Source organism: Cucumis melo, chromosome 6, assembly GCF_025177605.1.
Source record: "Cucumis melo cultivar AY chromosome 6, USDA_Cmelo_AY_1.0, whole genome shotgun sequence".
Classification (NCBI taxonomy): Eukaryota; Viridiplantae; Streptophyta; class Magnoliopsida; order Cucurbitales; family Cucurbitaceae; genus Cucumis; species Cucumis melo.
Window position 1 is genome coordinate 3,822,227 of NC_066862.1, and position 24,785 is coordinate 3,847,011.

At 32.4% G+C, this 24,785-nt stretch overlaps 5 protein-coding genes and 1 long non-coding RNA gene across 7 annotated transcripts; 2 read left to right on the forward strand and 4 right to left on the reverse strand.

The window, feature by feature from the left end:
• Positions 1-331: 331 nt before the first annotated feature.
• On the reverse strand, positions 332-2,086 carry LOC103483662 (guanine nucleotide-binding protein subunit gamma 2). The gene is made up of 4 exons (XM_008440379.3): positions 1,817-2,086; positions 890-942; positions 759-803; positions 332-675 (listed from the first exon to the last, which is right to left on the reverse strand). Exons 1-4 carry the CDS (start codon positions 1,937-1,939, stop codon positions 579-581), a joined length of 318 nt encoding a protein of 105 aa, XP_008438601.3. The 5' UTR covers positions 1,940-2,086; the 3' UTR covers positions 332-578.
• Positions 2,087-6,926: 4,840 nt separating this feature from the next.
• LOC107990388 (glycine-rich cell wall structural protein 1.0-like) lies at positions 6,927-7,385 on the reverse strand. Its single transcript, XM_017043465.1, has one exon. It carries the CDS (start codon positions 7,383-7,385, stop codon positions 6,927-6,929), a length of 459 nt encoding a protein of 152 aa, XP_016898954.1.
• Positions 7,386-11,433: 4,048 nt separating this feature from the next.
• On the forward strand, positions 11,434-12,842 carry LOC103483663 (calmodulin-like protein 11). Its single transcript, XM_008440381.3, has 4 exons — positions 11,434-11,637; positions 11,746-11,903; positions 11,995-12,075; positions 12,479-12,842. Exons 1-4 carry the CDS (start codon positions 11,562-11,564, stop codon positions 12,614-12,616), a joined length of 453 nt encoding a protein of 150 aa, XP_008438603.1. The 5' UTR covers positions 11,434-11,561; the 3' UTR covers positions 12,617-12,842.
• A 3,016-nt stretch (positions 12,843-15,858) lies between these two features.
• Positions 15,859-19,150, reverse strand: LOC103483664 (uncharacterized). 2 transcript variants are annotated; one of them, XM_008440382.3, is made up of 5 exons: positions 18,961-19,150; positions 18,798-18,857; positions 18,558-18,719; positions 18,298-18,468; positions 15,859-18,179 (listed from the first exon to the last, which is right to left on the reverse strand). In XM_008440382.3, exons 2-5 carry the CDS (start codon positions 18,838-18,840, stop codon positions 16,135-16,137), a joined length of 2,421 nt encoding a protein of 806 aa, XP_008438604.1. In that variant the 5' UTR covers positions 18,841-18,857; positions 18,961-19,150; the 3' UTR covers positions 15,859-16,134. The 2 variants fall into 2 exon arrangements, with proteins under 2 accessions (XP_008438604.1, XP_016898918.1); XM_017043429.2 differs by lacking the exon at positions 18,961-19,150 and having other exon boundaries at positions 18,798-18,899.
• On the forward strand, positions 16,085-20,238 carry LOC107990380 (uncharacterized). Its single transcript, XR_001761862.2, has 2 exons — positions 16,085-16,223; positions 19,817-20,238. It is a non-coding gene; the product is annotated as an uncharacterized LOC107990380 (long non-coding RNA).
• Positions 20,239-21,549: 1,311 nt separating this feature from the next.
• LOC103483665 (ATP sulfurylase 1, chloroplastic) lies at positions 21,550-24,510 on the reverse strand. The gene is made up of 5 exons (XM_008440385.3): positions 23,675-24,510; positions 22,743-23,148; positions 22,401-22,661; positions 22,232-22,318; positions 21,550-21,907 (listed from the first exon to the last, which is right to left on the reverse strand). Exons 1-5 carry the CDS (start codon positions 24,178-24,180, stop codon positions 21,764-21,766), a joined length of 1,404 nt encoding a protein of 467 aa, XP_008438607.1. The 5' UTR covers positions 24,181-24,510; the 3' UTR covers positions 21,550-21,763.
• Between the last annotated feature and the right edge of the window lie 275 nt (positions 24,511-24,785).

A 24,785-nucleotide genomic window follows, 5' to 3' on the forward strand; every position in this document is an offset into this window, starting at 1 on the left:
TTCTGTTCTTAAGACGCGATTGATAGAATTTTTCCTAACCTAACCTTTTCTTATCTTAGAGTCGGTGGTGAGAACTAAAGATGAGTGAATATTATCATTGACTGCAGCACGTTGCCGTGTGATTCTTTACAACAAAAGAGGTTAACCACGAAAAGTTCTGAGCTTTTAATTATTTTTTCGAAAATTTCAAAAACTATTCAAATTGAATATCACGAAAATTGAGAAAATAATGTTTTAAATTACTTCTGGATAACGTACTTTACTACTGTTCCTTCTGAAACTACTTCTTGGATTAGCCCTTTCCGACCTCCAATAAAAAGCAAACAAATAATAATCAAACTCACTCTATATTTTATAATTCTATAGCTGTACCAATTACCAACAAAACCCTATAAAAATTGTTTTTGAAAACCACAACATGAACATCCATTAATGTGAAAGCCCTTTTAACAAGAAATGAGTGAATCTTGAGATTGCCAAAGATCATCACATGATAGAGCTCTTTCAAATTCATTTGGCAATCAGGACCTCGCATTTTGTAGGAACCAGAAAATTGTATACATAATCAAACAAAATGGTTACAGAATCCAGCATCTGCATCGACAATGGCATCGATTTGAATCTTTCGGGCCTTCGAACCATTGATCCCAAACTGGATTAACCGGGCCGAGAGTCCTGGTGTAAAAAGAAATGAATGAGAACGTGATTTTGAAGATGAGAAATGAATAATAAGCAAATGTTAAGTAAAGATAGCATACTCTGGAAGTAGAGGGTCTGATCTCATTTCTACACTGCCCAATAACCTGTTAAGTTAGAAAGAAATAAAGGAATACTTATTGGGATTTTTTCATGAAACAAAGAATGGAATTTATTGCTAATTTCAGCTTACTCTTTACATGATGCCGATGCTTTGTCTAATTTTTCAAGCTGCTCCAGCTCCTCCTGCAGATTCAACAAACTGGAATTCCTTAGTTTCCATTTTCATTCTATTTCTTTACTCTTAATTTGTTTGTTTTGCGACAATTTTGTTTTTCTCTTTTTCAACTAAATGCTCATTTTCCTCAAAAATTTTCAAAAATACTTTTCAAGCTCGGTGAGTAAACACTTGAATTCTGAGTTGAACTCTTACAAATACGACTTTTAGAAAATTATTTTCAGTTTGGTTCTTTAAGACGAAAGTAGAAAACAAAATTGGAATTAGTATTTGTAAGTTTACTTTTCAAAAATGAAAAACTGATTATCCTAGAATTAGAAGACCTTAATTTTTTAATTTTTAAAAATTAAAGTTTAGCTATGGATGGAATCTGTATTCACGTATTTCTTAAATACAGATTCCATCCATAGCTAAACTTCAAATACAAAAAACAAGCTTCTAAAAACTTTTTTTTTTCGCCATTTGACTTGTTTTAGAAACACTTCTAGCCAACAAAACTGGAAAACAAAGGGATGAAAATGAGATTTGCAGGCTTAATTTTCAAAAAATAAAAACCGAAAACCAAAAGTCAAATGATTATCGAAGTGAGCCTTTGTATATTACTCTGTTACAAGTTTCAATCAAAGTTTTCCAAAAAAAAAAAAAAAAAAAAAAAACCAAAACAAAGTGAAATGAAGAAAGAAAAGGAATTGGATTGAAAATGTAAACGTGTTGTGGCTTAAGAAATGTGAAAACAACGGTTAGATAAATTAAGAAAGAACAGAAAAACAGAAAACTTAAAAAAAAAATCAGAATCAGAATTAAACCCATCAAAATATCCCAATTCAAATGAAACTAAAAGCTATTGAAAAAGAAAAAAGAAGTAAAAAGAAGAAAACCCACCTCTAGAAATCTAGCCTCTTGCTCGAGGCGCTTCATTTCAGCGAGCAACCTATGTTTTCCGACGGCGTCAAGGGCGGATAAGGAGAGTATCCGGTGAGGAATAGGAACAGCAGCTTCCGCCATGAGTGGCAGAAGAGAAAAATGGAAGAGAGCAATGGGAAGTTGGGTTTTTTTTTTTTTTTTTTTTCTCTTTGTTGTTGTTGTCGTTGTGTGTCAGAGAGAAGTGAAAAGGGGAAAGAAGAAAGAGTGAATTTTGTTTAAAAAAGTTTGTATGCTTTTTTCTCATGATTCTCTTATCTGTATGTGTGTGTGGCTTTGTCTTACTTCCATTGGACATTCCCCTAATTACTGTCTACCTCACCCACGCCTTTACTCATTTCCACCCTCATCAACCTCCCATTATTGCATACCTCTTTTTGTTCACAATTTCTGCATCCATCCGTCTCAGCTTAGTTCATCTAACACACATGTAACGTAGACTAATTAGTTTTTAGTTCAAATTTCTAACCCTTAATTTATACTAGTTGATTCTTCATGTGTTTCTTGTAGATTGTGTATCTCTTGGTGATCATTTTTAAATAGGATCTCAATTTTTATTTTAAGATAGAATGTCTATCTAGGCTTTCTGTGATATTATGTTAAATCATTTAACGACTTACTTATAAGTTAAATTGGAAAAAGATGAATCGAAGTCGGTATGGTTGGAAAAGTTTTATTATTTTGTTTCGAAAAGAAATGTGTTTTTTTTTTTTTAACTTGTTACTCAACTTGGAGTTTTAAACACTACCTTCTGTCCACCACTTACACTTTCTCAAAACAACTGTATGATTTTTCAAATCTATCTCTTTAACTCAAATAATAATACAAAATGTGGTATCATTCCAAAATCAACATTTATTTAGAATTCAACTTTCTTTTTATCTATAATAATAATAATAAAAACAATCTTCTAATGCTTTTAAAAGGGGAAAAGGGTGAGAGAACTAAGTGAGGATCCTAAGTAAAATGGGGACAAAAAAATATTAAATTAAGTTTAGTAAATTAGAGTAATTGTTTCTCAAAATCTTTAAAAGTTTATAAAGACATTCAATCTAAAAATTTAGTGCTTAAATATAACTATTTGGCATTAGAAGTTTAAGAATCAAAATATCATCTGTTGGCTGTTTTTTTTTTAAAGTAATTAAAAAAAACATACTTAAAAAAAAACATGTGTATTTGATAACTTTTTTTTTAAAAAAAATTATTTTTAAAATTACTAAAGGAAAATTGAAAAGGAAAATATAAAATTAATTATGGGGCATATGTTGTATGCATTTGTTACAACAAAATATACAAACTTATTAATTGAGTTATGACGTTCATATGTTCAGTTAACTAACAAAATCAAATAATTCTTAATCATGATTTTAAGATTAAAATGCTACCTACCTCATAATTTAACTCTAAAATAAAAATGTAATGTGTCTGATTTAGTTAGATTAAGAGGTGTTTTTTTTTTTAAATATTCGGATTAGTTGGATTAACAACTCAAAAGATCCAAATAAATTCTACAAACCAATCTTTAAAATTCGAGTTGTATAATTAAGTTTACCGATCACACATTATTAACAACTAAATTCTCATTCATTTCAAATACAAAATATCAAATGTCTATAATATTTAAACAAACCATATAAAAAGACAAATATTTAAAAATTAACAAATTAATAAAAAGATGCGTATACATATTTGTTATTGATATATAACATAACCAAGTTGGATCATCCCAAATTTCTTTATAGCATACCTCTAGTTCAACCCAAATAGAAGTAGAAAAAATTTGACCTAATCCGATCGAATAACAAAATTAATTCGATCCCATCTTTACATTTTAAATTAATTCAATCCCATCTTTAGTTTATATTTTAAATTAAATAGTTCAAATTGTTAGAGTGGTTGGTTATTTAAACATCTATGCTCCAAAATAACACAATTTTTAAATAAAATACATCATTTGGGGGTTATCTTTCCTTTGACGATTGACGACTCCATGTTGTGATTTTGTTATAATTAAAGATTCTTTTGTTGAATAATAGTCAATAAAGCAACTAGTAATCAAATATTTTGCTTTTATTGGCATGCTACACTTAATTACTTTTGGCTAAATTACTATTACTAATAACTATATAGATAGTAAAGTATATATAATTACTTTTGCCAGATCTATTAGAATATTGAAAGCCTCTATATTATAATTCGTTTTAATTATTATAAAAATTTTAGACTGCAACAATATTTATTTTAGTGTTTTTATATTTGTTGTCTTTTAATTTTAAAATCTATGTCAACATAGATTGTCTAAAATTATTATTACTTTAAATGGATCTCTACTTTTGTTTAACCCCAAACCCTAATTTTTCTCGAATCATCTTGATATATCTTTCATACTCTTCTATTTTTTTTTTTACAAAAATTTATCTTTAGTCATGTTTTCTATACACTTCAACACAATTTCTTGTTGAAGAGAAAAATTATTTAGAAAGCAATGTAAAACTCATAACACAATTTTTCAACACAAACAATGTAAAAGTCACACCAATGTGAAAAGATAAATAATTAGTTATTTTCTTTCATTATGATATCGAAAACAACTACGTGAAGAATAATTATGAATACAGAATTCTAAAAATTAAATTAGCAGGAATATATTGTGTCACTTAATCTCAATCAACTACTCATCACCCATGTATACACTCAAATCCCAACAATTTTTTACTTAAATCCTAACATTTGTTTTTGAAGAATAATAGCGACAAAAAATTATTTAGAAAGCCAATAAAGAAACGCAGACTAAAAACACATTAATCAACACAAGAAATAAATAAATTAGTCGATTTCATTAATTATGAAATTATACCTTTTGGTGGAACAAAAAGAAATTGAACTAGCTAGGTTGAATCGAACATACATTTCTCACCTCTAGATGAATTTCAACCTTGAGATAAACAAATGAAAAACCTTAGGTTCATCACAAATATTTCTGGAACCCAATACATCCAATAACTGAAACACAACTGCTAAGAAACACAATCCAGAATATGTGCTTTGGCTACACCTTCATAACTCCAAATACCCGCGAATTCAGTCCCTCCTGTGATAATTCATGAAGCGCATAACAAGCATATCTTGCACCATGAACATTGGAATATAAATAATTGGTTGTTCGATAAGTATAAGATTATCACGTGGTAGTGGGATAGAATGAGTCACAAATAAACAAATAATATGGATCTATTCATACCTTTAGCACAACATCGTTGAAAAACACGTATCCAAATCACCCACATTGCACACTAAACAACAGTAAAATTGAGAATAAAAATATATCAATGACCTAACCTCGCTGTAAAGAGAGAACTCAAAATAAGGAAATGAAAGATGATAGATAAACCTATTGCACAATAGGTGTTTTGGGTGAAAAGGCTTGAAAATGTACATTGGCTAAAAGATATCCTTTTTATAACTAACCACTAAGGTAAAGACATACATTTAAAGGTGGGACAAAATGAGAATGTAAAGTTTCTCCCTTTTAATATAGTAGAGATAAACATTGGCACTAATAGGAATTATTAAAAAAGAAGAAGAAAAAAAGTATAGAAAAATTTAATTTTGGTATGAACAAAGTGAATGTAAAGTGTGATAATGATAAAAGGAGAGAGGATTTGAAAGCATATGGATTGTTGTAGTTCAAGATCATGTTTATCATAATAATGCGGTGTTTATATTAATTTTGACTATTTCTTTGAATACTATTGATTTAAATGATTTGTTAAAAAGTAAGAATAAATGATTTTGCAAAGCATGAGATCGAACAGTTCCTCACAAAAAGTATCCTAAAACTTCTTTTATTTTCCTTTAGCTTTTCTCTGTTTATGCGGAAAAGCGTTTTTATGTTGTCAAAAAAACAAAAAAAAAAAAAAAAAATCCCAACAAATCTCTCCAACCACTGACTCCATTAGTTACCCTCGCCGGTGTCAGAATTTGTCTATTCCGACGCCATTGTCGGTGGCTGGAGCCCATTTGACAGTGATTTTCACAAGCGTTCTCTTTCTACAAATTGTGAAAAGTATGTTTAATTTAGGTAGAGTCAATTTTTCTTAATGAAATTTAGAATAATCATCCAACCAAATATCGAGAAAACTATACTCTAAAAAACCAAAATTTAAGATAAAGGGACTGTGACAGAATAAAGACGGTAACAAAACAAGTACATCATCAAAGTAATTTTACTTACACTTGTAAGAGGCTCTACTCTTCTTCTACAGATAGCATGCAAAATTCTAGAAAAATAATAATACACATCTTTCGGTTAAGAAAAATTTCATTCAAAATATCAAGAAATATTAATAAACTATCTTTAGGTTACTAGTTGACTTTGAGATGGAACTATATATTATATAACACTGATTTCAAGAAGAAGAGAAAAGATGTAATAAGACATGAACTAGAGAATTATAGTGTGATTCAACTCTTTGGGCCTACAAACTCAATGTTCTTTTAGAACGGTCGCGTAACTAAAAGAAACTCTCAGGTTTAAACTGATCTCTCCTTCACACTGGAAGACTCAACTATTGAATGATCTATACAGCTTAATATATATATATATATATATATATAGGAAACCTCGAGTGATGCATTCCAAATATAGCCTAACTTCGTCACGTGGCCATCTTTTATTTTTTAGAAACATCTTTTTTATGTAATTGTTTCTTGTCTTGTGTGGTGGAGAAGTGCAGTGAAGTGTAGACTTACTTCTATTTAAGGAAAGTTGGAGGCGATGTTAATACACGTGTGAGCGTAGAGGAAAGCCAACGTGGGTTCGGCAATCTTAGAAATGCACACGTGGAAGTATATGCAATCCAAGTGTGAATCAACGTGTCGTCAAAATTCTCATTTCCCCTTCTTCCTCTGTTCCGTTTTGAGAGCTAAAATAACGTTTCAGCTTCCACAGAAGAACTGCCATGGCCGTAAGAATGTCCTGCACCTCCCTATTCTCTTTCACTCTCATCACAAAAACGCTTCCTAGTTATTACCCTTCTTCTTCCAATTTCGTCACTCCTCTCCTCTTTTCTCATTCCCAATTCCTCTCCTTCAATGAATACTCCACGTCTCTCTCGCGCTCTATGCTTTCGTGTGACTCGCCGGAGTTTCCCAAAAGCCGCCCGGTTCCACCGCCTTCTTTACCCCTCGAAATTCCACAATTTTCGCCTCCTCCGGAGATTGACCCAAGCACTCCGTCGGAGCTTCCGTCGATAACTCCGGAGCCGGATTTTCCTGATCCCCGGCCGCCAGGACCAGAGTTTCCGAAGCCTCCGTCGCCGTCTCCTCCGGGAATCGATGTACCGGTACCACCCCGTAAGCCTCCAGATATAGAGCCACCATGGCCTGGTTCACCAGTACCAGGACCAGAAATTTTACCGCCGTCGCCACCGGAGGAGATGCCACCTAGACCTCCTGGTCCACCTAGACCTTTTGGTCCAGAGATATTGACGTCGCCGTCTCCAACTGATCTGGTTCCTCCGACGTACATTTAATGCGTACTACTTTAGTTGAATTTCATGTTTTAATCTAATTCAATTTCGTTTATGTCTCGGTATAAACTTTTCTATGTACGTGAGAATACGTTGCCAATTTCACCCTCCAAAGTACTTATGGCTCACTAAAATTAAAATTAAACTAACTTACTCTTAATTCTTTAGTCGGTTGTATAATCGAAACAACCACGGGAGCTAATTCTGTAATTTACACTCAAATCTATTTTAAATTTGGTTTATCTTCTTGGGCCTATGTTTGTGATGTTTAAAGCCCAATTGAAGGTTTGAGTTTCCTAACCTCTCCTTTTTCAAGCTCAACTCAAACACATCTTGGAAATCAATTCCACGAATCATATACTCTGCATACAATTGTTGTTTTTGTTTTACTTTTACTACCAAATTGTTGGTAAAATTTTACAACCGTTTCTTTGATGCAACACTTACATGCTAGCCTATAATTTAATTTGAGACCTTTTACTTTGATATTAATATTAATTATGTTTTCATGTAGACTCTGTTTCTAGTAAATTTCTTTTGATTGATGTTCATGGAAGGAGACTAATTAAAAATATGTTTTGATAATAGTTTCTTTTTCTTTGTTTTCTTGTTACGAAGGAAAAGTAATTTTTAGGCTAAAACCTTTCTATTTTGCTCAATTCTCGCCATTAACTTTTAATATCATGAAATTGAATTTACATAGTTAAGATTTTGGCATGAACCAAACCCTTCAACATTGTCTTATTCTATCCCACGAGTTTTGACAAAGAAGAAACAAACCTGGAAGAATCTCGCTAACTTTATTTTGATATATTTTGATAAAAAGTAGAAATAGATACTTTTCATTATTTTTTTTTATTTTTTTTTACTCCAAGTGTTATTTTTTTTAAAGTACAATCCAGGGTACACAGATCTAAACTAATTGAGGCAAGTTTGGTTTGCCTCAGAAATTTTAAATTCTAAAGTTGGAAAGGGTATATGAAAATAAAATTTAATCAAACTCATCGAGTCATGTTTATTTTTTTTAATAAATTTTGGTGGTAGGATGGAAAAGAAAAATGAGTAGAAAGAAAGAAAGGAAAGAAAGAGAGAGGTTTGAAGAGGTAAAAATGTGGGAAGACGAAATTGAAAATAATAATGGGAAGAGTCAAGTAGTCAATGTCCAAACCATATCTTAAAATTGGGGAGGGAATTAAAAGTCAATAGGAAATATTAAATTCCAATAACCGCGTTGTGTTCGAGTTTTTTAGGGTCTCCTCCGTCTCCGTCTCCGATCCTTCAAAGTCCAAACTTTGAACAACACCTCTGTCACGTGCACACGTGTTAACTCCTCTTCCTTCACATTTATTCAAATATTATCCAATTTCCTACTCTTACTTCTTCTTCCCACAGAAACCGCGTCTCCAACCCATACTCTCATTTAATGTTTTCTTTTCCTTATTTAATTTTGCTTCCTATTTATCATCTCTCTCCCCCAATCCCTATGCTTCCTATTTCTCCATTCTCTTCATTCCATTAATCCTACTCCTTAATCATCTTTTCCTTTCTCTTTATCTTCATTCATCCTTTTCTTCTCTTAATTAAATGAGAGTTTTTTTCCTAACTTATTTCTACAAGTAATTTGATATTAAATAATGCTAAAACATCCATTTGTATATATAATTGTATCTAAAACTGAACAAAATTAAATGACATAGATATGCTAGATATAGTGAGATTTGCAAAAGAAATAAACAAACCCCAAGAGTGTGTGTAGCTATAGGTTTGTGATTATCCATATAATAAATACACGTATTGTTCAAGCTTCACTTACTCTTTTTTTAAGGAAGATATATATACATATATATTTGATCTCCACATGCTTTGTTTTTTTTTACCAACAATTACTTACTATATTGTCCCTTCTTCTTGGGTTCATATTAAAATCCAATTTTATATTATTGTTTTTTTTACTATTTTAGTTTCATTCGAGTTGTTTTCTCTCTTTCTTTTTTCTTCTTTTTATAAAAAACCAAATCACTTATTAAGAAAATAAAAAAGGAAAGAAAGATTTGTTTTTGAATAAGTCTAACTATACCACCCTAGAATCAAAGGGAAGTTGAACCTTTGAAATGGTAATGCCTCCAACCCCAATAAAAGTATAACAAAATATTCAATTCATTACCTTTGACTCCTTTTATGACATACTCCTATTTATATATTCCCTAAAAAGCTATATATATATATATATATATATATATATATGTATAAGTATGTATTTAAATAAATGGTGCATTTTAACCTTGTTTTTTTAAAAAAATTAAAAAGTTATGAAAATTGTTTTTAAGTAATTTTATAAACCTTAAACTCGCACACACACACACACATATATATGAAATTAAAGTGAAGTGTGTGTATGAATGAAGGAAGCAAAATAGGGAATGGAGAGTGGTGGGTGGGGTTGAAGGATTCAGCTGCACACTACACTACACATCTTCCAATAAGCACAAATTTTTTTTTTTCAATGCTTCTCTTTCCCTTTGTCCCCTCTCCTTCAGCCCTCACAGCTGTCATTTTTCTTCTCCATATATCTTTTTTTATTATCTTATTCCTACCCTTTAATTAACCCTCTAAATCATTCCAAGTAATTAATGATGTTTTAATTGCAATGTTTTGTTTTTTTTAATCTATTTAGTTTTTAAATTCATCACTGTATTTTCCATTTTGTATACGACGAGTGTTTAAACTTTTATTTATTAATACGTTCTTAAAAAAAAATTAATAATTTGTTACTTACAAAAACAGTAAAATTTTAAACTTGGCTTAGGATTTTTTGGTATAAACTTTTTAAAAGATTACATATGTTAAAAAAAATTGTTTTTAATTGATCCAGAGAGTTTCAACTTGATAAAGGAAAATTTTAAAATGAGAGAGGTTTTTTTTAAAAATAAAAAACAAAACAAACTATTTACAATTCATAGAGAAAAAAAACATTAGAAACACAATATTTATTACAATTGAAAATACTATATATGTCTATATGTTAAAAAAAGTTGGTTTTCGTTTTAAAAATACTTCTAAAAACCTAGATAACGAGAGACATAGATTAGTGGATCGAAGTGGTGTTTAAAGGCTTCATTTTTAAAACAAAGATCAATTGGTTACAAAGTGGGTATAGATTTAACATATTTTAATATATTATGTTGAAAAAAGTTTAAAATAAAAATAAATGCCCAATGACATGTTAAAAACACATTTTAGAGATCTAAAACTATTAGACTTTATTGTAGAAAATTACAGACTAAACTTGTTATTTAATTTAGAAGTTTTAGGTCGACTTTGGTTCACTTGAATTGAATTGAATTTGATGTGACTTTTGAAAGAGTTGAATGTGTCTTTCCTCCATTAATGACAGTTTTAACAATTCATAAGTGATTATAGAGAGAATGTATAAGTCATGTTTGAATTGAGCAATGAAAGAAAATGTCATTAAATGTATCATTTTTATTTAAACTATTTTTCATACTAATTGTTTATCAATTTTGAAAAATACTTCAAAAGGGGCAATTATACTATCTTTAAAATCATTTTAAACCCTAAACATAAAATTGAGAAAAATGATCATAAATGGTTTGAAAACAACGGGAGTAATTATTTTAGTTGACAAAACTTTTAAATATATTTACAAATATAACAAAATTTATTTCTTATCATGATAACAGTGATGAACATTTAATGTATATTTATTAATAATAGATAACAATAACCGTATGATATTGGTCAAATAAATAAATATATAGTAAATTTATAGCATTTTAAAAGGCAAATAGGTATTTGCCTTTAAAAATTTTCCTTTTTGTGAAGGTGGTGATGACTTGGTGATTTTTTCTATACCAAAAAAGCTAAATTTGACTCTTGATATTAGCTTTTTAATTTTTATATTGGAATGTTTTATTATTATTATTATTATTATTATTATTATTATTATTATTATTATTATTATTATTATTATTATTTATAAAAATCGAAAATTTATAATTTTCTCAATTAAATTCACATCCTTGGAATTCTACATAAACCCCCAGCTCAGATTCCGCCATTCTCAACCCTCCTCTGTTTCTCTTCCTTCCCGTTTCCCCCCTTCTCTCTCTCTCTCTCTGTTTGTTTCCCGAGAAAATTTTCTGAAGAAAAAAAACATGACGGAAGTACTGAGTGAAGAACAGATCGTGGAGTTTAAGGAAGCCTTTTGTCTGTTCGACAAGGACGGCGATGGTGAGTTCCCCTGTGTTTTCATTTTATTTTCTTTTCGTTTACAGAGTGGTTTGAAAATCAAATTCTTTTTTTTTTTTTTTTTTTTATGACTTTGAGCTGTGATTTTAGGGTGCATTACTATCGAGGAATTGGCGACGGTGATCCGATCGTTGGATCAGAATCCGACGGAGGAGGAGCTTCAGGATATGATCAAGGAAGTCGATGTCGACGGCAATGGAACTATCGAATTTGCTGAGTTTCTCAATTTAATGGCCAAGAAAATTAAGGTATACTATACTACCAAAATAATCTCCTCACGACATGTCGTTTCAAGAGTCAACGTTTTTTTAACATTGATTCTCTTTTTTCCTTTAACAGGAAACCGATGCCGAAGAAGAGCTGAAGGAGGCTTTCAAAGTGTTCGACAAAGATCAAAACGGATACATCTCAGCCACTGAGGTACTTCGTTTTATTATTTCTTTTCACTTACAACTTCTCCATTAATTTATTTTCTTTTTGCTTTTTTAATGTTAAATATAACACATTTGATTTTTGTACTTCCTTAACTTTTTTAAAAATTCATTCAAGATCTATTGAGGGTTTGAATTAGAAAAAAAAAAAAAAAAACTAATTTTGGTAGTGATAAATTAGAGAAGATAATTGGGATGGGAGTAGAGTACAAAGAACCGTATATGTAGTACGTAGTTGTAGTACCATGTACCTCCCCGCACTGGATTGAGGAATATTGGTAATATAAAAAAAAAAGATGGTGCGATTATTCGTTGACTTTAGGGGCAGCAGAGAATCTAACGGCTGAGAAAAATAGTGATGATTTTATTTTGTTTTTAAAATAATGGTGCAGCTGAGGCACGTGATGATCAACCTCGGGGAGAAGCTGACAGATGATGAAGTGGAGCAAATGATCAAAGAGGCCGATCTTGACGGTGATGGTCAAGTCAACTTTGAAGAATTCGTCAAGATGATGATGGCCGTTGGATGATTGTTTCAAAAGTAGCTTTTAATCAAAATCAACGGACCCAAAAAATATGGGATTACTACTCAATTAGTCAATTTCATTTATTTTCATATACTTTCATTTATTTCCTGCCTTCTCTTTTTTTTACGTAATTATCAATTAATTTGTAGCCTTTTTTTTTCCCCTTTTAGCCCAACTTGTTCATTAATGTAAGCAGCACTTTATTCTTAATAACAATTTTTATTGTTCATCTCTTTTAGGCTCCTTTTCTGAAATATCTTACAAAATCCCTTTTTCATTTTAATGAAATTCATTTTGTGTTAGTTCAAAAACATATATTCTTAAATTTATATTGTGATTTGAAGACCACCAACAAGTCTTTTCAACTTTATATAATATATATTAGATAATTAAATTTAGACATGTTTCACCTACATAAGTTCAAAGATAATATATTAGAGTTAAGTGGTTGAGGGGTTAAATTATAAGATTAAATTTTAACCCTTGATAATTATGAAAAGTAAATTTAAATAAGTGGTTGCACAATAATTTAGAATAGGTAAATTTGAAGCTATGACTTTTATGGTTGAATTGTGGTAAGAAAGAGAGGGTGGGACAAGGCTTAGGCCGTTCAAATATATAATCTAATGACCTTCAAAACGCGTGTTTATAGATAGAGACCATTTTATTATTTTGTTTTTTAAGATTCTTCTTCTGCCATTTATTATTTTTTAAATTTTTTCTTTTACAATTTCTTCTTTAAAAATTTTAATTTCATTGATAAATTAATTTTGTTTGAAACTTCCCTTCATAATTCTAAAACATTTATATTTAATTTCGTAGATAGTTAAAGTCACAAATTTTTGTATTTGAAAAACATTTCAACAAAGTGACCGAATTACTTAAAAGAGGACAAATAGACAGTAGAGATACCATTTATGGTAGTTGAGATTCATTTCATCATCTAAATTAGTATAATTGAGTTTCAATGTTGTTTTGTTTGACTAAGAATGATACGTATTTTGTAACACGGGAAAGATTGTTGTCAAACTACTATTTTATCCAAGGTAATAAAAATGATAAGCATGGGAAGTTAACCTATATATCAATGTATATACTTCAACTAATTAACATAAAATATGCATTACCTCATCGAGAAAAATAAGAGGTTCGAATCTTTTGTCTCATATTACTGTACCTCGTAAAAAAAACAATCTTGAGTTTTTTCTTTTCATCTTAGTCAATTTATTTATTCATTCTTTTTGTCTTTTCCTTTTACGATATAGAAAATAAGTTTTTTGTCGATGCAAAAGTCAAATCTAAACTTAGATTAGGTAAACTTTGGTGGAATTTATTGGTTAGTATTCAAATATGCTTTAGGGTGAACTATACAGTGCCTAATTGCTATATATAAAATATTTTAAATAGCAAATGGGGTGTGGATATTAGTCAACAAATCCATGGGATGTTCCTCAAGCCACAAGCAGAAAAGTGAAATCTTTGAGTATATATAGCTAAATCATGCACAACAGTGTTACATTTACTATTGATCCAAACGAAACCATGGATAAAATCCACTTAAATGGAGTTCACGAATGACATCGACGAAAATCTAGCTCAGACATTGTCCAATCAAAAAATTGAAAAGAATTTTTTAATCATTCTACGTTAGCCATATTGGATTAATGAATATAGAAAGAAATATATGATGATGGTGTGAAGTTGTTGAGCTGCTTTGTGTTTGAAAAATATATAGACAAAGAGGGAAAGAAATTCTTGGAGGGAAGTTTATTGTTGAGCCTTTAACTAATGTTAATGTTTTAGAAATTTGATTTGAGGATCACAAATTTGAGTTTGGGCTAAATCAATGACAAAAGGAGGAACGTTCATTTATGAGTAGAAAAAATATATAGAACTCTCAACAAAGTTTTGCTTTTAAAAAATAAAGTCCATATGATCACAATCATAAAAGTGCCACACACAGTTCCAAATACTAAACTAAACATATGGTTAATTGAATCTTAAATCAAAAAGTAACGACTAGTTTTTTTTTTCTATTTTGGAAAATTATATTTATTTTTTCTAAATTTTCTACGACGATTTGGATATTTGAACTATTCTTAGTCAACGTTAAAAAATAAAGAAACAAATTTCTCGTAACTACTTTTTTTGGAAAGAAATTGACTTGAATTTTTAGAAAACATTAATAAGTAGGGCAAGATGAAGGTCTATCAGACTATATTTTTAATAATAAACCAAAAACCAAATGTAAATGAATGCCAACGAGACCAAAGGTTTGTATGCAACCAAAATTATTATTAGTCTAAAAAGTTATATCACTATAGTATAGCTCTTAGATTTTCAAAAATATCTATTGTAATTTTGAGATGTCTTAAGTTTATATCATTAAAATCTTAAAATATATAATTTAGTCATCAATTTTTCAAAGATAAATCATATTTGTATTTGTTGGATTTTTCTTTTAAAGTTGATTATTAGATTTTTTTAGTACAATACTAGTGCAAAGTTGGGGAATCAAACTTTGGAACATTGTCATGTGAAATTCATTGTGTTTGATAACTAATTAGATACTTTTTAGCAAGTTGACTAATTGAAAATTATTTTTCTACCATCGTGAAATAAATCTTATTTACATCAAGTAGTTGTCACCAAAGAAATGATAGACATCACAAGGGTTGATGATCATGTAGACATCGTAGATGAAATACAAACACTAGCACAAACAAACTAACACTTTGATGAAAGTTGTGAGTTTTTAGTTATTAGTCAAATCTCTTTCTGGGAGACAAGGTAGCGGTTAAGCCTCGTGCCAGTGTATCTTCTTAATTAAACCCTTGTACTTATTAATAGTGTTACAACATGAAACGAGTGTGTAATTATTATGTTTTGTGACATTAGGGATTTTGGGAACTTTAGCACTAATGGTATCGTTAACCTCCCTCCTTAAACAAACTCCAAAAGTCAAAGAAGAGAAGGATGACATCCAATGCATCTTCTCCTACCATTGATGAATGAGTTTTTGAGTAAAATAATATGACCAGTAAATCTAAGTGTTCCTGTTATCCTACACAAAAGAAAATTAGAGTATGACATGAATAGAGAAGACTAATAAAATTTTTAGAACAGTTGATACCAACAATTTAGAACGATGAATCTTATAGTTATTGTTACAAGCATAGTTTAGTGACAGAATTAAAACGTATATATGTAATAAATTACAAATCCCTTCCCAAATGAAATTCGACTAACAAACAAATGAAAGGTATAAAAGGGGTTAAATTTAAATCACAATATCACATTATGTATTTTGGGCGGGAAGAAAAGAAATTCACAAGAACAGCAAGTCCAACCATATTTTCGTTTCAAAGGCCAACAACGAGCTCAACTTCAAGCCGATCATGGCGTTCTTCGCTCTTGAAACGTTGCTGAAATAGTAAAATAGAAAAATGAAAGAAAAATCAATGAAAGAAAACCACTCCGAAACCCCAATGCTGGATGTGAATGATCTCCACAAAATCCATTCAATTGATCGCTGTAGCACAGCAGATGCAGGTCCCAAAAATGAGGGATTTCGTTCTGCGCTTCCCTTTACGGATCGGCGATGGCGGTGGTAAGTTTTTCGCTACCTTCTTCTCGTTGACGAAGTTATTTTGATCGATTGCTTTGAATTCCATCCCTGATTCTTCTTTTTCTTTCACGAACCCTGGGAAAGAAGGCCTCGATTTCTCTGAGTCGCTTCTTCCCAACTTCACTACTCGTTTCTCCATTGGATTTGGGAAGCTAATCTCCTGCAGATTTGATAAGTCTTCGATTGTCTTAATTTGGTATAGCAATGGAGTTTTCTCTGTTTCTCCTGTTTTTCCTTCGATTTGGATATCTATATTGAAGCTAGGTGATTTACGCATCTCGATTTGACCAATTGAATTTTCTGAAATTGATTCATTGCTTGTTCTTCCTGGAGAATCTTGATCTTCTCCTCCAAATGTGGAGAATGGAAGTGTTGCTAAACTCTGTTCGTCGATTGGATTTGTCGATGGTTTAGTTTCTGTGGGTGTTGATGAAGCTGTCTGGGTATAACTTAGGGAATCCGAGGGATTGCTCTTGGATTTTTCAGTTTCTGTATCGGTTTCTTGCCTCGGTGCTGAAATCGATTCATCTGTACTTTCTGCAGTTTGAAAAACTATTGTAGTTTCCTTTTGCTGAGTTTGTGGTTGAAACCCTAAAATAGGCTCAAATGGGCTTTCATCTGGTTCTCGTCTTTCCGCTTCGTGTTCATTGCTTGTTGAAAGTTCAGTTGTCTCTCCCATCTCCTCATTCTTATGCTTGCAATCTCCAATAGATAAATTTAAAATATCCATACCTTGTTCGGAAATTTCCAGATATTCTCCATCTGAATCCTCGCAATCCTCTACAGGAGCCTCGTTCTTGTTCTCGGCAACAAATTCAGGAGAAACTTCAGCTTCTTCTGCATTCTTCTCAGAGTGTGACTCAGTTGTGTTAAATTCCTCTTGGACCTCATTTGAAATCTTAGATTGAGTTGGAATATTGTCTTCATCGACTGTTTCAGTTCCTAAACGTTCTTCTCTTAATTGGAATTCTACCTTGTCTTCAACCTCAGGAACTTGCACAGATGAATTGGGTGATTCTATCACCAGACACTCTTCTGCCAGCGAGCCTGAAGTATTATGACATATCACATCTGTCACAGTTCCTTTATCTTTAGTATCAACATTTTTGGCAGCTGGCGCTGTATACCCATGGCATTGTCTTGGCTCCACTAGATCACCCTTTTTCTTCTCCATATCCGTGCCTCCATCATCACTTGATCCTGTCAATGATTCAGCGTTGGTTTCAGGTGACTCGTGCTGACTACACCTAAGATTTGAACTATTTTCAGAATTTGGATCTTTTGATGCATCTATTAACATGTCGAAGTTGGAGCTGTTGCCCCTCCCTTCATCGTTTTCCTTATCTGCATCCCAATCAGTACGAACAACTTGATTACTATCCAAGTTTGAAGTTTTTTCAGATTTTGGATTTTCTGATGAATTTGTCATCTCGAAGTTGGAACCCTTTCTCCTCTCTTCATCGTTTTCCTTATGTGCATCTACATCAGTATCAATAACTTGATCAGAATCGAAGTCTGAATTTATTTCAGATTTTGGATCCTTTGGTGCATGCGTTGTCGTGTTGAAGCTTGAACCTCTTCCTCTTTCTCCATCATTTTCCTTATCTGTATCTCCATCATTATCAATAACTTGATCGACATTAACATCTGATGTCGTTTCAGATTTTTCATCTTCTGATGCATGTGTTATCATGTTGATGACGGAACCCTTTCCTTTCTCTCCATCATTTTCCTTATTAGTATCTCGGTCAGTATCAATAACTTGATTCATATTGGTGTTTTCTTCTGAATCTGGCACGGCACAATCTGCTGAATGGCAAGTGTTTTTCGAGCTCGATTCCAAAGCATCCTTGCATTTTTCTTCAGTCTTCTCAAGTTTCGGCTCATTCAATGAAAGTACTGTCGTGTTCAAATTGGAACCTCTCTTCTCTTCTTCCTCTGTTTCAATTTGGAGCAGACAGAACTATTGCTTATATGCTATAAAATTTTATAGTTCTATATGGGATTGAAATTTCATCGTAAATACTAAATTAAAGAGATGTGCACTTCAGCTGACCTTTCTGACTTGAAGCCTGCTTATCGGATCTATTCTCTTCTGAGTCGCACTCCATTTCTTTATTTTCTTTAGACTTGACCTCGACCACATTGTCCTCTATAGTTTGATCATGTAAGTTTTCAGAAACCACTTGAAACTCTTCTATATCAAATACTTTATTTTTCTCTTCCTCTGCATAAATATGTAGGGAAAGTAGGCTGAATAAGAAATTAGAATACTAGAATTTGTCTGCATTAGAGATCTTCAAATTCTATCCGTACCTTTCTCGCTCACATGATGATCACCATTTACTTTATCTGCCTCACCAGAACTCGGCCGTGCCTCTTTTTGGCTGAAGCCTGCAACTTCATCGGCTTCTCCTTCATTTTTCCCGCCTTCTAGTAAAAAAAGTTCTGGACCTTCGGCTTTTTCCTTTTCTTCCTCTGAACCAATAGAAAGCAAAACACGATTATACATGTAATAAACTAGTCTTTACCAAGCTAATCGGACTTCAAAATTACCTCTAAACTCAGATGTGTTATTGTTTCCCATCTCATTTCCCATATTCAACTCAACAAATCCTGTTATTAAGGGTTTAATAAACACTCACAATTGTATAGCTAGACAAGCTTGAATAAAATCTGAACTAAATGGAGGGTACTTCTATACTCAGAACTTCCTTACCATTGTGATGATGGTGATGATATTTGACAGCTTGATATGTTGTAGACAGCTAGATTGTTGGCACAAGATTAAACAAATTCAGAAATATTGCTTAGATCATAAGCCTTAAATGAGTAATCTGTCAGCCAAACTCTTCAGCCTCTCTGTTCGTCTCTGACACTAGTACTCATATATCGTCAGCTTTATAGCTTTGACGATTTTGTTTAGCACATAAAGTTCAACAGTCTGCAACTATGATGATCACATGAACGATCTGTCATCATGATTGTGCTTTTGCAACTAAAATTTCGAGACTGTTTTTAAATACTGTTTGTTGGAAAAGACTGGGGCAATGGCAACCTTAAAGTAGGGTTACATCCAAACTGGACATAACTGGAGCTGCAATTTCTGGGTTAAAAGCGCCTTCTTGCTGCATTTTTCATTAACAAATTCAGTTCCCCACATGTAATTTTCATCATTTGCTCTATTTTTAAAGTGAACTGGTCGGCTAACTACAACTTCAATTGCTATATTATTGTGTTGCCCATCATTTTAATAAGACATCTGTAAATGAACTGCACTCCTCAACTTTGTTTTGAGATAGAAAATCTTATAATGATTAGAAGGGAGAAGAACCTTTAATATCAAAATAAGAACAACATTTTCAACTTTTGGATAGAATTGAAAATGGAATACTGTTTAGCCTTAAACTTAAAGTAACAATATCACATCGTTGTAGGTATATAAAGAGAATTATGGTTCAAATGAACTTTTGATTACTTATTAATATGTTAGGAGTCACTTTGATTAAAGTTGGAGCTTCAATTACCACTTCGAACTTATATAATCATTTTCTGTTCGAGGATTTCTTTAACAGGTGGGCCGATTACTCAAGATTTCTTAAGCTTTAATCTTTGTGGTTGATGCAAGGTGGCTGAACTCCATTATTTGGGAGGCCGAGTTCATTATATCTTAGTAATTTGGTATGATGTTCTCTACCTGTCTATTACAGCTTTAAAAGTTATATAATTGGCCTGTTTTGCTTTTTCGTCGTTAACAAAATCAAAAGAAAAATAGTGGGCTCCTAAATAATAATAATAATAATAATAAATAATAAATGGTGGGGGATAACCACCAATCAGCTTTTCCGGCAAACAATTGATAATGGAAATGATTATACTCATTGGGACAGTATATTTTCCATTGTTTCTGTTGCAATGTAGTTTTCAACTTTTTGTACTTCTAACTTGATTGTTCTAACTTGATTAATCATTGTTGATAATTTTAGTTATTACAAAAATGAAGTAGTCAGTCAATTATTTCTATTTGATCTATTAAAACTTGACGTAGTTAAAAAAGACTTATACTATGTTTTTAGCTTTTATAAAGTTCATTTAAGTTGGTTTTCTTTTTCTCGAACAATTTAACCAAGTTTTTGCGTTGATTTCCATTTTTAAACTTAAATCTATCCTCTAAATGGGCTTTTATTTCAAACCAACCTTTCATATTCAGCTTTACTAAAATTTCACTTTTTGACGTTACTATAAATGATTTGTTGATGAAACCCAATTTTTTAAATTGGTGTAAACTAAGAATAGCTTTATCTTTCTATGTTTTACCTCAACTCTTTTTTTTTAAATCAACTATTTAAAATTATTGTGTAAACTAGTGTACGAGAGTAACTTCGTCTTTCTATTTTTTAGATTAACTCTTCTTTTAAATCTACTTTTTTGATTTATTGACAAACTCTATGATTTACAAGGCTACACCCTATAGATACAACTTAACAACATTTACCTATTAACTATCTTCAAGGGCCAAACTGCTTAAGCGAAATATCCCATTTTGCTGAGAAAAAAAAAAAAGAGTAAATTCTTAACCAAAATTTAATAAAAAATAAAATCTTAAAATCATATTTTTAAGTCGTGGTAATTAAGTATATAACAATATTTTAAAAAAATTGTAAATATACCAAAATCTATTAATGATAGGAGTCTATCATTGATAGACCATGTAACAAATGTTGGTCTATCACTGGTAAATCATAAGAGTAGAAATCCATCATCGATAGACTTTGCTATATTTACAATTTTTTTTAAATATTTCTACACACTTAATAATTATTCTAAAAACTAATACCTATTATAATAAAAAGTTATATTTACAAAGTTTAATTTTGGAAACAAAAAACTAAAGACATGTTTGATAATTATCTCTTTTTTTATTTGAAAAAATTATGTCTATTTAAACTTGGCTAAAAAATAAATATCAAAACCAAAAATTTAGGTAAGAAAAATGTTTGTAGATTTAATTTTCAGAATATCTGACTAATATTCAGAAAGAAAAAAAAAGGATATAGTTATAAGCCTCTGTGATGACTGATGAGCTGTAAAACCAATTGTATAATCTATAATTGAAATCAGACCCTAAAATTTCCGTCCGCTGATTTCAGTGGCGATGTCAATTACATCCCATACCTACCCGTAACTATGTGATTATCCATTAACTTTCAATGATGTACCCCTATGAATAACAATGTCAGTCGTCCCTATCTCTACTTTGAAAGAAAACCCGCTAAAAGGATTCTATCAGAATAATATAATGATGACGTTCAGCAAACCCATCTCTTTCATAGAATTGAACATAAGCCACACTAATAAACAATATGCTGTGTTATACCAAACCCAAAGATGCGGTGAATGCATCTAATTTACAAAGAGGCAAATCATGCAATGCTTCTGTACCATCGCCTCATGATCTTATTCATCACAGGCACTGTATTTTCAAAAGTTTAAATACTTTTCCGTGATACAACACCCTAAGCCTACGCCAGAACAGCTTCAGGTTCAGGAAGTCTGCCACTGCTTGCAGGTACCAAACTATCATAATATTCAACCAACACCTTCCATCCACCTGGGCACATAAAGCCTTCTGGCGGATTCTCTTTGTTCTTTGCTAATGTTCTCATCTGCAGCATAAAAACATACGTTTTGTCATTACACAATAAATATGCTGTTGATCTATAAACTTAGTCCTTATTCTTAATTCTCTAGTCAAATGGCTCCGTATATGGCATCACTTGTGGAGTCCACTGGACTACGAAAATTTTCTAGTTGACAAAGGAGGTAAGATCTCTCAGTAGTACTAGAAAATTTTCCTATTCAATAGTATCATATAATGTGTTTCATTGATGTTTAATTGGATAATTGATGTTTAATTGGATAATTGATGTTTGAGATTAAAGGATCAAAAGTGGCAATGACTAGAATTTATTGTATTAGCAGGCAATTACCTTGGTGCCGGATATGAAAAGGAAATCCTGAGCTCTAGAGGGGTCGAAGAAGGCCATCTTGCCCTGAGTTTTATCATAAGCAGCAACCTGAACGTGTAACAAAATAGATGAGTAACTCTCTCGACCTAAAATTCCATGTTTGATACCATGACATTCTAAATAAACTTACTCTGAAAGGAAGGATGTTTAGCCGCTCTAGTCCAGGTGCCATGCTCAACACTTTCTTCCCGTGGTCCGCATCATACAAATCCCTTTTCTCAGTAGGATGACCCATTCCAGCTGGGTCGCGTCCAACAATGTAAAAGTTGGCTCCTGCATTAATTCTTGCCTTTGCATGCCACTGAACCTCAGTTGGCCCTGCATAGTGCATTGGAGATGGAAATATGGAAACAACTGTTGTTTCTGGATCAAGAACACCATCCTCGAGCACCTGGTAGACGCAGTTCTTAAATTTTAGAGCTATCCATATCCAATCAACAAACAGAGTGATAGATGGTTTAAAATTAGGTACCTTCTCATGTTGTTTCATTCGCCAACTAAGTGGAACATCATCTGCCTTGGTGTAGCCACCCAAAGGATGAAGCAACAAAATGGGGTTCTTGTATCCCATCTCAAGCAGTCGACGGCGGGTGTCAGTCATTAGTAATGCATGGCCGTTATGTACTGGGTTTCGAAGTTGGAATGCAAACACTGCATCTGCATTTCGCCGGGTAAATTCCTCCCGTAGTTCTGCAGGTGACTGTCGGAAACGGTCAAGGCCATCATGGTACTTGATTGGCTCTATAACCTCTAAGTCACCTCCGATCAGCCAATTACCAGCATTGGTTATAGATTGATCAACATAAGGGAGCCCCGGGGCGGTGGTGCCCCAGGTTCTAGCTATCCTTTCTTCTTTAGGGTGCTTGTAGATCTCAATACTGATACATCAACACAAGAAATTGAAAGACTTCATTAGACGGTTTGAAATGATTTCAACAGCTAAGTTATTGCTACTCTACTATTAGACATTTAGCATAGCGTGAATCAGTTCAACGGGTATAACAATCTGGTCTCAAGAAAGTAAATGTTACACAAAATCTTGATATCATGCCATCAATGGATGATATGATCCTAGGAGACAAAAGATGTGAAATCCAATCCCTAACATGTGAGATTCATCTATGCAGACCAGCTATTTTAATTAAACTAGGATGTTTTTCTGATACAACTAGTTACAGAACTGACCTTCAAAGGATGAAACGAAAAGGAAAGAAAACAAGAGACTTCCATTTCCAGACAGAAAATAAGAGAGAGAAATCCTCGAATAATACATAGTAATAGATAGCATAGAGATAGATTCTTCAGGAACAAAACCGCACAATGGCTTTATCAGTATAGACCGATTCATGAGAACCACAGAGCCTTCAGAAATGAAAAAAGAAAAACCAAAGTGAGAAATCTTACTCCTTAAGAACAGCGATGGGGTTGTTCTTAGAATCAAAGAGAGCCACACTGGTGGAGTCCCCGATGCTGTGCTTTTGAGCATCGTCAATGGCCAGAACAATGGGCACTGACATGTTGGCCACAGACCCATCTGGAAGCCTGAGGGAATTAAAATGAAGCGTTTGGAGGAACTCGGATTCTCTCATGAATCCGGTAAGAGGACTGGCCCATCCTTCGCTGAGAACATGAACCCATTGAATATCAATGCTAGAAAGCTCGATCCTTGGCAAGGATAAGGCTTCCTTCTTCTTCAAACCCCTCAGGGGCTCCTCAACAAGAAGCTCCACCAGCCTCCCGCCGTCCGGTTCGATCAAACCGGCAGAAACCCGGAGCCGGAGATGGGTCTTCTTCGACTTGGAGGTAGCAATGGAGACCTTAATCGGAGCGCCCAAATGGGTGTAAGAAGTTCTCTGAATAGAATGAAATGGGGATGGGGTCTTGGTGAAACGAGTCGCCATGGACGCCATCTGAGATGGAGACCAAGGCTTCGAAGCTTGAGATTAATTAGGGAAAAGGACGAAATGGGAGAGGTAAAAAGGTGGGAGAGAAAAAGAGAACCGAAAATGAGAATCAGAGGGGGATTTTGCAACTATTTTTGAGTTAATGGGATGGGATATAAATTTATAATGATTCAACTTAGTTAGAGATAAAAAAGAATCGAAGATGGGAATGAAGATTCCTTGTGTTTGAGAGGGTAATGAACAATTTTCTCTCGTTTCGTTGGGAGGATGAACCTAGACACCCCTTTTCCCTCGACGTCATTGTTCTCTTTCTTTCCTTTCTTAGTTTTTGAATTTCCCATATTGGTCACCGCAGTTTTTAAAATCGGACCCATAGGTCGCACATTAATGAATGGTGATGTGTATTTTTCCGTTACAAAGATATATAATTTTCTACATATATGTTTTGTTTTTATGTTCTCTCTATTTTTATTTCTTTTTTAGGAATTTTCATCTTATTCTCTGTGTTTTAGGTTTTCTCTATTAGTGTATTAATGCATAGTAAGTTGACGTCAAATTTTCTCAAAAAACTAAAAGTAGAAAGAAGGTTAAATTACCTTTGTGAAAATTAA